This window comes from Bubalus bubalis, chromosome 10 (assembly GCF_019923935.1).
Source record: "Bubalus bubalis isolate 160015118507 breed Murrah chromosome 10, NDDB_SH_1, whole genome shotgun sequence".
NCBI lineage: Eukaryota > Metazoa > Chordata > Mammalia > Artiodactyla > Bovidae > Bubalus > Bubalus bubalis.
This window is the reverse complement of record NC_059166.1, coordinates 78,161,928-78,173,799: the sequence shown is the minus strand read 5'-3', so window position 1 is coordinate 78,173,799 and position 11,872 is coordinate 78,161,928. Positions and strand designations below refer to the sequence as shown.

General features: G+C 40.3%; 1 protein-coding gene across 7 annotated transcripts in view; it reads right to left on the bottom strand.

Annotated features, from left to right (window-relative positions):
- Nucleotides 1–4,078: 4,078 nt before the first annotated feature.
- TPD52L1 (TPD52 like 1) overlaps nucleotides 4,079–11,872 on the bottom strand; it is a 92,427-nt gene continuing 84,633 nt past the window's right edge. For 6 of the 7 annotated variants that reach the window (XM_044924450.2, XM_006049324.3, XM_044924447.1 and 3 more), the window contains 2 exons: nucleotides 10,269–10,329; nucleotides 4,079–4,696 (listed from right to left, as the gene is read on the bottom strand). In XM_044924450.2, the coding sequence (XP_044780385.1) occupies nucleotides 4,568–4,696; nucleotides 10,269–10,329 (190 nt within the window). In that variant the 3' untranslated portion in view covers nucleotides 4,079–4,567. The remainder of the gene's footprint in view (nucleotides 4,697–10,268; nucleotides 10,330–11,872) is intronic. The other variant, XM_044924451.1, reaches the window with a different exon arrangement.

Below are 11,872 nucleotides of genomic sequence, written 5' to 3'. Positions count from 1 at the left end.
GAACCCAGGTCTCCCACATTGCAGGCAGATTCTTTACCATCAGAGCCACCAGGGAAGCCCCAAAAGTGGCAAAATGAGGGTTAAAGTCACATGAGCAACATGAAGGAAATGGCAACCCACTCCAATGTTCTTGCCTGGAGAATCCCATGGACGGAGAAGCCTGGTAGGCTGCAGTCCATGGGGTCGCACAGGGTCGGACACAACTGAAGCGACTTAGCAGCAGCAAGCAACATAAATTCAACATTAACCCTTCCCGGTTACATTGTTTTATTGCACCCATCCACACTCCAACCTGATCAAAAGTGAGAGGAGAGGGCTGGGGTTAACATTCACGACCTTATGCACTACTATACAGTGAAGTTCAACAACTTTCAGGCTGACATAATTTTGGAACAATGTACAGAGGCACAACAGTCACTTAGATCCCCAGTGTTCTCATCACGTTGACCACTGTGAGTGGCATGGCTTATCAGGAGTGTTCACAGTAAAGCACACAGTTGTTCTGTTTTCCATGGTTCATGACCAGATCTATAAGAAATGTGTAATTTAGGGGAAATGCCGATTGTTTTGCTGACATGACTATCAAGAGTCATAGCCGATGAGATAAAGGTGTAGTGTGAATTTATGAATATTCTCCATCAAAACAACAGGATTTAATAAGTGATAAATGGTTAAATTACAGAATGGCTTCAAAAAAAATATTTTGTAATCACAATTCACATTGGACTTTTTGATTATTGAGATGTAATTTTGGTATACATATTGTAATATCATTTCATATACTTGGTGCTGATCTAGCCTGAAGCTGTTTTGATTTGTTAGCCAAATATGTCCATTGTGTGCAAATACTGTTCAGTACTGTGGAACACTTGAAAATACTGCATGTGAGCTGAGCCCAGCTGAACAAAATAGGGCAACTCAGCAGCCGGTCAAATTGGGATACACTTGCCCGTCAAAGTCAGGGAGACACGGGCAGCTCCAGAGTCATTAGGCAGTGAGAAAATGAGACCTACCAACCAACGACTGTTTTAATTATTCTACTTAAGTGATGTGATATTGAATGGTTTGCCTTGGAAACGAACAGAGATCATTCTGTCGTTTTCGAGACTGCATCCAAGTAGTACATTTTGGACTCTTTTGTTGACCATGATGGCTACTCCATTTCTTCTAAGGGATTCCTGCCTGCAGTAGTAGATATAATGGTCATCTGAGTTAAATTCACCCATTCCAGTCCATTTTAGTTCACTGATTCCTAGAATGTCGACGTTCACTCTTGCCGTCTCCTGTTTGACCACTTCCAATTTGCCCTGTTTCATGGACCTGACATTCCAGGTTCCTATGTAATATTGCTCTTAACAGCATCGGACCTTGCTTCTATCACCAGACACATCCACAACTGGGTATTGTTTTTGCTTTGGCTCCATCCCTTCATTCTTTCTGGAGTTATTTCTCCACTGATCTCCAGTAGCATATTGGGCACCTAGCGACCAGGGGAGTACCCCTTTCAGTATCCTATCATTTTGCCTTTTCATACTGTTCATGGGGTTCTCAAGGCAAGAATACTGAAGTGGTTTGCCATTCCCTTCTCCAATGGACCACATTCTGTCATACCTCTCCACCATGACCCGTCCGTCTTTGGTGGCCCCACACAGCATGGCTTAGTGTCAGACTTTATTTTTTGGGGCTCCAAAATCACCACAGATGGTGATTGCAGCCATGAAATTAAAAGGCGCTTACTCCTTGGAAGGAAAGTTATGACCAACCTAGATAGTATACTGAAAAGCAGAGATATTACTTTGCCAACAAAGGTCCATCTAGTCGAGACTATGGTTTTTCCAGTGGTCATGTATGGACGTGAGAGTTGGACTGTGAAGAAAGCTGAGCACCAAAGAATTGATGCTTTTGAACTGTGGTGTTGGAGAAGACTCTTGAGAGTCCCTTGGACTGCAAGGAGATCCAACATGTCCATAATAAAGGAGATCAGTGCTGGGTGTTCATTGGAAGGACGGATGCTGAAGCTGAAACTCCAATACTTTGGCCACCTCATGCGAAGAGTTGACTCATTGGAAAAGACCCTGATGCTGGGAAAGATTGAGGGCAGGAGGACGAGGGGACTACAGAGGATGAGATGGCTGGATGGCATCACTGACTCGATGGACATGAGTTTGAGTGAACTCTGGGAGTTGGTGATGGACAGGGAGGCCTGGCATGCTGCGATTCATGGGGTCGCAAAGAGTCAAACACAACTGAGCGACTGAACTGAACTGAACTGAACTGATGTGGGTTATTTATCACACATCTCATGGCAGAATGAAAAAAGACACCATGGGCATCATACCATTCCTTGCTCAGAGGGAATAATTTTTAAAAACTTGACAATTAATAGAGGTGATATGAATATAGTTTTTATAAAATATCAAAATAGAATTTTTGAAGAATGATTTAAAATAAACAGCTAAGATATAGTTTATTTTAGCTTTGAGCATTAACACTAATTTTCTTGATCATTTTTCTGCCCAGTTTTCATGCTGTGTTTTCAGATTGTAAGGCTGAGACTATTGTGTGTAGAAATGGGTTGGTGAATGAAGACATTTGTTTATAGCAATGTAACTGCATTTTCTAATACAATGCAGTGTGCGGAATGTGGCCAAAAGAAGGTGGCAGTGAGTTTATAAGAGGTGACCAGGCCACTGTAGAGTGGACAGACAGCCCAAGGGCACGCCACAGCAGTGGGCAAGCAACACAGTCACAAGCCAGCTAGACAGGGTTTGGCTTCAGCCAGCAGGCTGGAAGGCTAAGTTAGGGAGAATGTCAACACTTTGACTGGCAGAGCTCCTTTGTCCACATTCATCTACTCTGGTTCGAGTTTACATCCCCACACCTGTTGCTCCCGAGAGTCCAGGCCTTGGAGATTCTGTGTCCCTGAACCAGGTTGATTTTCAGTTAGGTATATGGCTTGTCCTGCTCCATTAATGTGAACAGAATTTTTTAAAGTTAGCTTTATTTCAGTGTGTCACAAATACCCACTTCTATCTAATGAAGTTAAAAATGAACAATGAACATACTATGTTAGGCACATTATATGGATTATATATTATTTATAAATAACTTATATGTTATATATATTATTACTATATTTAAATTTGGGTGTTTTTTTTTCCAGTTGGTAAGTCTATTCTACATTCTAGAGTGTACATTTTTAAAATGTAGCTATAGGATGCTACTGTCAGGTAATTAGAATAGAAAAAAGGAGTCCGAAATGGCAGTGGCTAAAAGACAAAGAAAGAGAAAAGCCTGCGAAAACGGAACAGAAGAAAATCCGCAGACTGGAGTGAGAGCTTCAGGTGAAACAAACATGCCCCCTTCTTGCCTACCCCAATTGGCATAGGGCAGGCTCAAGGGGAGGAGGAGATGAATGAATAAAAAGGAGGACGCCAAGACAGATTGAGGCCTCTCCTTTTGGGTTGGCCCACCCTCATGCCTCAAGGGTGTACTCTTTGCTTGCCCAATAAAACTGAGCTGTAACAGAGCTGCGACACTGGTCTGCCATTTCAAATTTTTGCTGCGATGAGACAGAACTGAGGAAATTATACACCCCCACCCCCACCCCCCCGACACACACTACTAATAATAAATGCTACCTGCTACCTAACAACAAACATATGTTCCCATTGAGAAGAAAAGAGAAGTTTTTGATGTGGAAGGTAAACATTACTGCAGAAATCTGATCGTACTAAGATGACTTTTTGTGTGTGTGTGTGTGAGCAGTTTGCAAACCGGAAAGAGTGGCAGAACTCTGCTTCTACCATTTTCTAGCAAATCCTTTTGCATCTGTTTCTTGCCTACTTAACTCAGAGTTACCTGAGTTAGATACTATTCTAGGTAGATATGAGAGAATTTCAGAATTGGAGATTGTTTTAGCATCCTAAAGTAGCAGACGTTATAATTACTTATGTATCCTCTTATATTGTCCAGATTAGCAGTAGAAGTTGATTTTAAAACAGCATCTGCAGAATTACACTACCACCTATCAAGGTCATCAACAGCCCTGAAATGTAAAGAAATTAAGGATTCAAAGTTATCATTAAAATCAATTATTTTAATTGCTCAAATAAGCATAAGGAATTAATTGAAGTAGGTGAAGGAGCTCACAGGCGGTTTGAGGATATTTGCAGTGTCATCTCATTCCCTGCTGGAGCCAGTCAGAAAGAGAGCTATCCATCAGACAGAACTGAAAGGGGGCACTTAGACTTCAAAGACATGCACTTCCTATAGGAGTCCAAGCAAAAATCAAAGCAAATAATTAACAGCTACAGGTTTGGAAAACATGTTGAATTACACAAAAACAAAGGTCATGACCAACTGTGTACCTGCTGAAGTCTACATTTTAAAAGATGACAATCTAGGAACTCTAAAATGGTTGCGTGGTCCCGCAAAGACACGAATTCAAATGTAAATCATTTAATTAAACTTTGAGGCGAAGCCATTTGAAGAACAAGGTCAAGGCCCGTGTCTTCCCCGCAGGACTGTGGTCTTCCTTCCGGAGGCATGCGGGCAGGGCGGGGCCTTAGCACTGCAGCTCCTCCCCCTCGGCCAGTCGTGGGCCGCCGGCCGAGCTCTGCGCGCTGGCGTGCGCCGTGGAGCTCAGCACCTCCTCAAAGCTGCCGCCGCCGTGGTTCGCCCCACCTACTTTCGTCTGAAACAGGCAGAGAGGCACACGTGCAGTTAGTTCGTCATTTTCGTAATTTTAAAAAATAAGATGGATTACTCTGAAGTTCAGAAATACTTGTTTTCTTGAGCGGGCATGCAAAAGGTATGCAAAGGATGTAGAGAAGTTGTTTCCTTTCACAGAGGGCTAGGGTGTCAATCATATTTGGGTTTGGTGGCTGGCCTCGAAACTTTAATTTGTACAACACTCTCTTTGTCTCTCTAACTTTATCAATATTCTCTTTGTCCCTTCTACATCTAAAATTCTCAGTCCCTTCAGGGGCATGTCCAGATCTGTGGATTTGCACCGTCTCTTCAGTTACCCAGAGAACCAATTTAATCTAAACAGAATTGAATATTAGATAAATCCCCCCAATTTTACAAATGTAGGAACTCCTTCAAGCGACGCCAACTTTTCATTTTGAGACTTAACAAGACAATCTGAAGTTCTGGTAAATGTCTCTTGGAAAGCAGAGTGGATCAAGGGAACATGATCTCTGGTCTCCACTTTGAGAGCTGGAGATAAATCATGGCTTAAGTCACCCCACATCTTTCCAGGCAGCGGTCTTAATAGGAGGATATACCTTAAAATGCAAAGTTATGATGCTTTCAGATGCTCTTTTTGTATACTTGTTGTTGGCTAAGAATATAGTCAGGAAGAAATCAATTTATAATTAAGGAATATGGTTAAGTACTTTGAAAAATTTCTTAGCAAATGGTCTTTCAAAAGAATATTTAATGGCCCCAAAGGCTTAATGCAAGTCTTGGCCCTCCTTTAACCAGTAACAATATGGAAAAACACTTTGAGGAAAAGAAAGGTACAGAATAGATAATGTGGCTATTTCCAAAATTCTATCTACAGCTCCCTGTCACTTATTATGATCACTCACAAGGACATAGACTACATTGGGGAATGTACCTGCTGATTGCCTGGCCTGCCCTTTAAAAACTTTAACCAGGTTTTGAAAGCAGTTCAGTTCTCGAAAATCACACACATACTTTTCTCCCACTGTCGCTAAAATCCCTCTGCCTCTATAAAGTCAGTTACTAAGTTGAGTTTTTCCACTCTGCTTGGAATTGGAAAACTCATTCTGGAAAGTGACAGATTATAAATATTTTAGACTTGAGAACCACATAGTCTCTGTCACAAATACTCAAATCAGCCATGGTAGAAATCAGCCAAGATAATATATAAGTGAATAAGCATGGCTGAGTTCCATAAAAGCTGTATGTATGGACACTGAAATGTGAATTTCATGTAATTTAATTTTCAAATTACAAAATATTATTCTTCCTTTGATGAATAATTACCATTAAGAAAAAAGTAAAAATCATTTCTTAGCATACAGATCACTTAAAAATAGGGGACCAGCTGGATTCAGTCCATCCATCTTAGTTTGCAGACCTCAGACACAGAGCATTGATTCCTCCTCTACTCTGTTATCTTAACACTGGGAAGAAGCAGGGGATTGGCTTTAACTACCTAATTTTTCACTATGCTTATTTTCTGAGAGAGATAAGTCTAATTCAATGTAATTGACTCTATTAATAGTTTTCATCTTCCTCTTTAGTCACATTCAGTCATACAGAGTATTGAGTCCGGTGAATACCAACTGCTGATGTATTCTTCTGGGCTTTGTTTTATTCTTCTCTTCTAGTTTTCAATTTCTCAAATCAAAAGAGAAAATTAAAGAAGGAGGAAACCACTTTGAAATAAAGCAATTTAGCAAAGAAAGGAGTGGACTAAAGGGGTTTCCTAACCATATGAGTTTAATGACCACATACTATAATACTAAAGTACTGCCTAAAGCCAAGGATGTGGGCTTCCCAGATGGTGCTAGTGGTAAAGAACTCCCCTGCCAATGCAGGAGACTTGAGAGACTTGGGTTCAATCCCTGGGTTGGGAAGATCCCTTGGAGAATGGCATGGTAACCTACTCCAGTATTCTTGCCTGGAGAATCCCATGGACCGAAGAAGCTGGTGGGCTACACGTCCACAGGGCCACAAAGAGTTGGACACAACTGAAGGGACTTAGCACATACACATGTGCTTAAGCAGAGATGTGAACAATAAGCTTCTCCTGAACTCTTCCCTTCAAAATTGTTTTTCATCCAAGAATTTGTCATTATGTCCCCAAAATTATAACTGCTCTTAGCAAAAAAAAATTTCTTAGAATTACTGAATTGGGTTTCCTGGTCTCTCATAATAAAAGGTCTAGTTGAAAGGACACAAAGAATCAATACGTATAATCAGATCAGTTGCTCAGTCGTGTCCGACTCTTTGTGACCCCATGAATCGCAGCACGCCAGGCCTCCCTGTCCATCACCAACTCCCAGAGTTCACTGAGACTCACGTCCATCGAGTCAGTGATGCCATCCAGCCATCTCATTCTCTGTCGTCCCCTTCTCCTCTTGCCCCCAATCCCTCCCAGCATCAGAGTCTTTTCCAATGAGTCAACTCTTCGCATGACATGGCCAAAGTACTGGAGTTTCAGCTTTAGCATCATTCCTTCCAAAGAAATCCCAGGGCTGATCTCCTTTAGAATGGACTGGTTGGATCGCCTTGCAGTCCAAGGGACTCTCAAGAGTCTTCTCCAATACCACAGTTCAAAAGCATCAATTCTTCAGCTCTCAGCCTTCTTCACAGTCCAACTCCCATATGTCTTACCTTTTTTGAGGTTTTAATTTAGGCTATACAATGTGCTTATCAAAAAGTAGGTGCACTGAAAATATGTTCTGCTTGGTATGGAACAATACAATAGTTGGAAAGGATGTCATTGCTCGTGATTCACTGGAACATGGTAGAACAATGTTCCAAATATGGTTTCATAGGAGCTGATTCTAGGTCTGCTTTCTGTTTGCTTGTTTTAGATGAAATAGAAATTGTGCTTATTGAGTATACAGGTGACACCAGCCAAGATTTCAAGTCATACACTGATGTGTCTTATAAGGATGTGTATTACAAGGATGTAGGTGGAAAGGACTACCTTTGTATGATTTAGATGAATTGGCAAGCTTTTCTGGAAAATCAAACTAACTACACAATTGGGTATAAAATACGAATGATCCACCAAATGATCCATTGGGTACAAATGCCAGATGGTGTGACAGATTGTGTGAGAAGATGGCAGGAACGGACCTCACTTCACAGCAGAACATTATTTCTAATAGAACTCAAATATGAACATGATCCCCTCTAAGTGGTGTTTGAAAAATCAGGCTTGAAGCAGTATGGGTCAGTACAAATACAGCATATCGACCTACAGGTTATTTCACTCATCCTTACTGATTCATGAGTCATTCCTTCAGCAGGAAACAGCCTCAGGATTCATAATTGAAGAAAGTTATGGAAGTTTTGGAGAAGATTCAGAACACAACAGTAAACTGCACAGAAAATAAACAATGTAGGAAGGGTTAAACATCTGCTGTTTAGTCTGGAAAACAAAAGGAATGAGGAATTTGTAATTGACGGTTTGACACAAAGAATGATTCTCAGCTATTCTCCACTGTCTGTGTGGGCAGGAAGAAGGGAAACTAAGCATTGACCATGACCCAGGAGATGGGTGGGATGTGAGTCTTGTAAAATCTATGGGCAGTCGTGCAGATATAGGACCTGTTTTCAGGTGGTCTTGACACAGGCTAGTATCCAGTTGGCTGAGTTGGTTTTGTACATGTCTGAGGGCGGAGGTGATGGCACCCCACTCCAGTGCTCTTGCCTGGAAAATCCCATGGACGGAGGAGCCTGGTGGGCTGCAGTCCGTGGGGTCGTGAAGAGTCGGACACAAATGAGCGACTTCATTTTCACTTTTCACTTTCATGCACTGGAGAAGGAAATGGCAACCCACTCCGGGGTTCTTGCCTGGAGAATCCCAGGGACGGGGGAGCCTGGTGGGCTGCCGTCTGTGGGGTCGCACAGAGTCGGACATGACTGAAGTGACTTAGCAGTAGAGGGAGGAGGCACAGTCTATACCTTCCATTCAGATGAGGTGAGAAAAGTGAGAGGCTGACAGTGTGGATCAAACTCTTGAATCATATGTGACCTGTAAGCTTACTAGATTTTCCTAAAAGCAAAAGTAAATAGGTTGTTCTTTCTTCTTCTTTTGCTTCTTCATATCTCCTTCTTCTAAAGGAAACCTAAAAATGTACTTTTCCTATGTCCGAATTTAGCTAACAACAGAATCCATCCTTCTTGGACTGTCTAAGGCTGAGAACCAAATGTTGAGAAATTAACCCCTAGGGTTTTTTTAATCTTCTCTTTTGAAATTAGGTATTTTAGCAAGAGAAATGTCTGTGACACTGCATGTCCCTCCCTATCAAAAGTTTTCTCTACAAACAGGGGCAATATAATGGCTCCTCCTGGTTCCTAAACACTCAATAAATGATAACGTTGACAAGCAGAGCAGTAGAACTGTGCAACTAGAAACTGCTTGTAACTGAAGTCAATGAAAGCATGGTAAATGCTGAGTAATAATTTCATTCTTGGGCCTTAAACACCTAATCACAGGCCTGGAAAAGAGAAGACCATGTAAAAACCCTCCTCTAAAGGGAAGGACCCTCCAGCTCAAAATTGATAAGAGCATATAGGACCTCCAGGAAGGAATTACTTACAATCTCATAGACTCTCACCTGGCAGCACATGTGAGGGCTGCCTGATTCAGAAGCAGCTGGGTAATCAGCACATGCCTATATCTGCTTTTGAGCTAGTTAAAGGTCACACATCTTCTTAATTTTCCCAGTAATAGGGAAATACAGAAATGGATTGTATACAAAATAGTGATAATATCAAGATGTAATTATGTTTAAGTAATACCTTTAAAAAAATCTTAGTAGTATCCATGATTTTTCCTGTTTTAAATGTTCTATACATTTAAGATTAGACTGCTTCTGTTTTTGCTCTTTTATCTTCAGTACATTAATTTATCTATGCTCAAACATGAAATTCAATCAATTTTTTTAGCACCTACTATACAACAGACATCTTTTCAGTATATATGCAGGGAACAAATGCACCATTACAAAATAATACATTTTGTGACTCAGCTTCATTTTGCCTTCATGCCGTGCTGTGCTCAGTATGTGAATGCAGTAAACAAATCTAAATAGTTGAGGGGTGGTGGATGGCAGGATAATCCATGGAGCCAAGTTTATTTCTACTGATACACCAAATCAGAGGAGCTCTGAGCTGTTACTGAAATTTCGCTTACACTCTAAATTCAGAGTTCACATATGGTTTGTCCTATCCACATTCATCTATCACATATCTTCTTCTTGAGTAATAGCATTAAGAGTTCTAACCAGCAAAGAGATCAACCCAAGCCCAATTCACTTGAATGCACAATTCACTCCTGAATGGTTTATATGAACAACCTTGTACATATACAGTAACAATATTCAATACTGGTTTTATTTACAGATTTATATCTGAAGAAAAGTGACTCGGTGCAAGGCTGCCTTGTTGGTGGCAGCCTTGGAACCAAATGCTGGTGGCCCCGCCTTTGGAACCAAGCGACTAAGCCTTCCTGATTCATGAACCCCATGACGCAAAATTTACTTCATCTGTACCTTAAGGCTTGTGACAGTTGTCTCAACCCTCTCCTCAAATGATTTGAAAGTAGGAGAATTCCTAAAATAACAAAAAAAGAGAGGTCAGCTCCAAAGACCTAGCTGTGTTAGCAACTGTGCTATCTGGTTTCAAACATCACCTCTGCACCAGAGCTGGTTGTTGGTTGGCCACCTACACCAACCATGTTTTAAAAGACATTTCACTTCTGCTAGGTTAGATCCAGAAACCATAACCTACCATGGGATTTTTCTAAGTAAAATTGTCAGATGCTCAGCTATAGAATAAATAATATAGCATTTGGCAAGGATACAACTGGCTTAATTCCATGTTGAACCATAAATCATTTCCAGTGAGTCAAAGAAGTGATAGCTTAATTTTTCATTTACTAATTAATTATTTCTATCACAATACACCTTTTCCAAACCCAGTTATTTTATAACCACTGGAAAGTCTATCTGAAGAATGTCATGTTCAAGTTTTCCCACATGGAATTTTAAAAGTCATTTATTTTTAGTGAATGTGAGACAAGACAGAAATAGCTATGGGGAAAAAAAGGTTCATATGTTTTCAAACGTTAACGTTTTTAAGTTTTAAAACTAAGTACTTTGTCAGTGTCCAGGGAGCAGTGTTTCTGAAAGTCAATGCCTTCTTTATTTTAGGTTGAAATATACGTATTACTTGTCTAATGCTTAATCAAAACGGTGCTATTCACATGTGTTATATTTCCTTTCAAAGAAGATACTTATTTGTTCTATTAGAAACGTGCAGTCTACTGACATTTTATTTGTAACTCAGTCATTGTGTTAAATGATCGACATACCATGTTAGACTTCTGAGATTTATATTTTTCATGTGGTGCCTTTTGGTTTCCTATACTGTATTTGTCTACATGAAATTATGAGTTAATGACATCATTACCCTTAAAAGTGATATCAACCAAGTCCAATGATATCAACTAAGCCCAAGTAAGGCAACTGGAACTGAATTAAACATGAATCTTAAATCTAGTATTCATGTCAGCTTTCAGCAACAGTGACTGTCATCATTTTCAGGTCAAATAATTCAACTGAATGTTACTATATTTGATAAGCCACTTTCTAGTCTCTTTTGAGTGCAGAAGAAATAAAATAAGCGAAATCACCTAAAGAAACTTTATAAGGGAGAATACTTATAAAATGTGGGCTTCGTTGTGTGGTGTGTGCTGTAGCATGGCTCTAATACTATAAAAAGAAAACTAACATAAGAATATGTTTTTGAATGAATTTGTCTTTGTTAGAGTTTGTCTGTCAAGGCTGATACTCTGGATGGTCAAAAATGCATTTGCATTCAGGTTGCATGAATTAACAATGTTGAGCCCTGAGGGACCAAGCACAGCATCACATCTTGTATATGACTCAAATATGAGTCAAATTCCTATGAGCAATCCTCCACAGTACCTGTCTCATGATGAAATGCTAGTGAAATTGCATGAGAGTGATTCAAAAGTATATACTTACTAGCACCTTACTTCCAACGCACATTTTATTTGGCCAAGCTGGTCACATGACTACCTGTTATCCATCAGTTGTATAAGACCACAGTGGGCAGACACTTAGTTCATCCT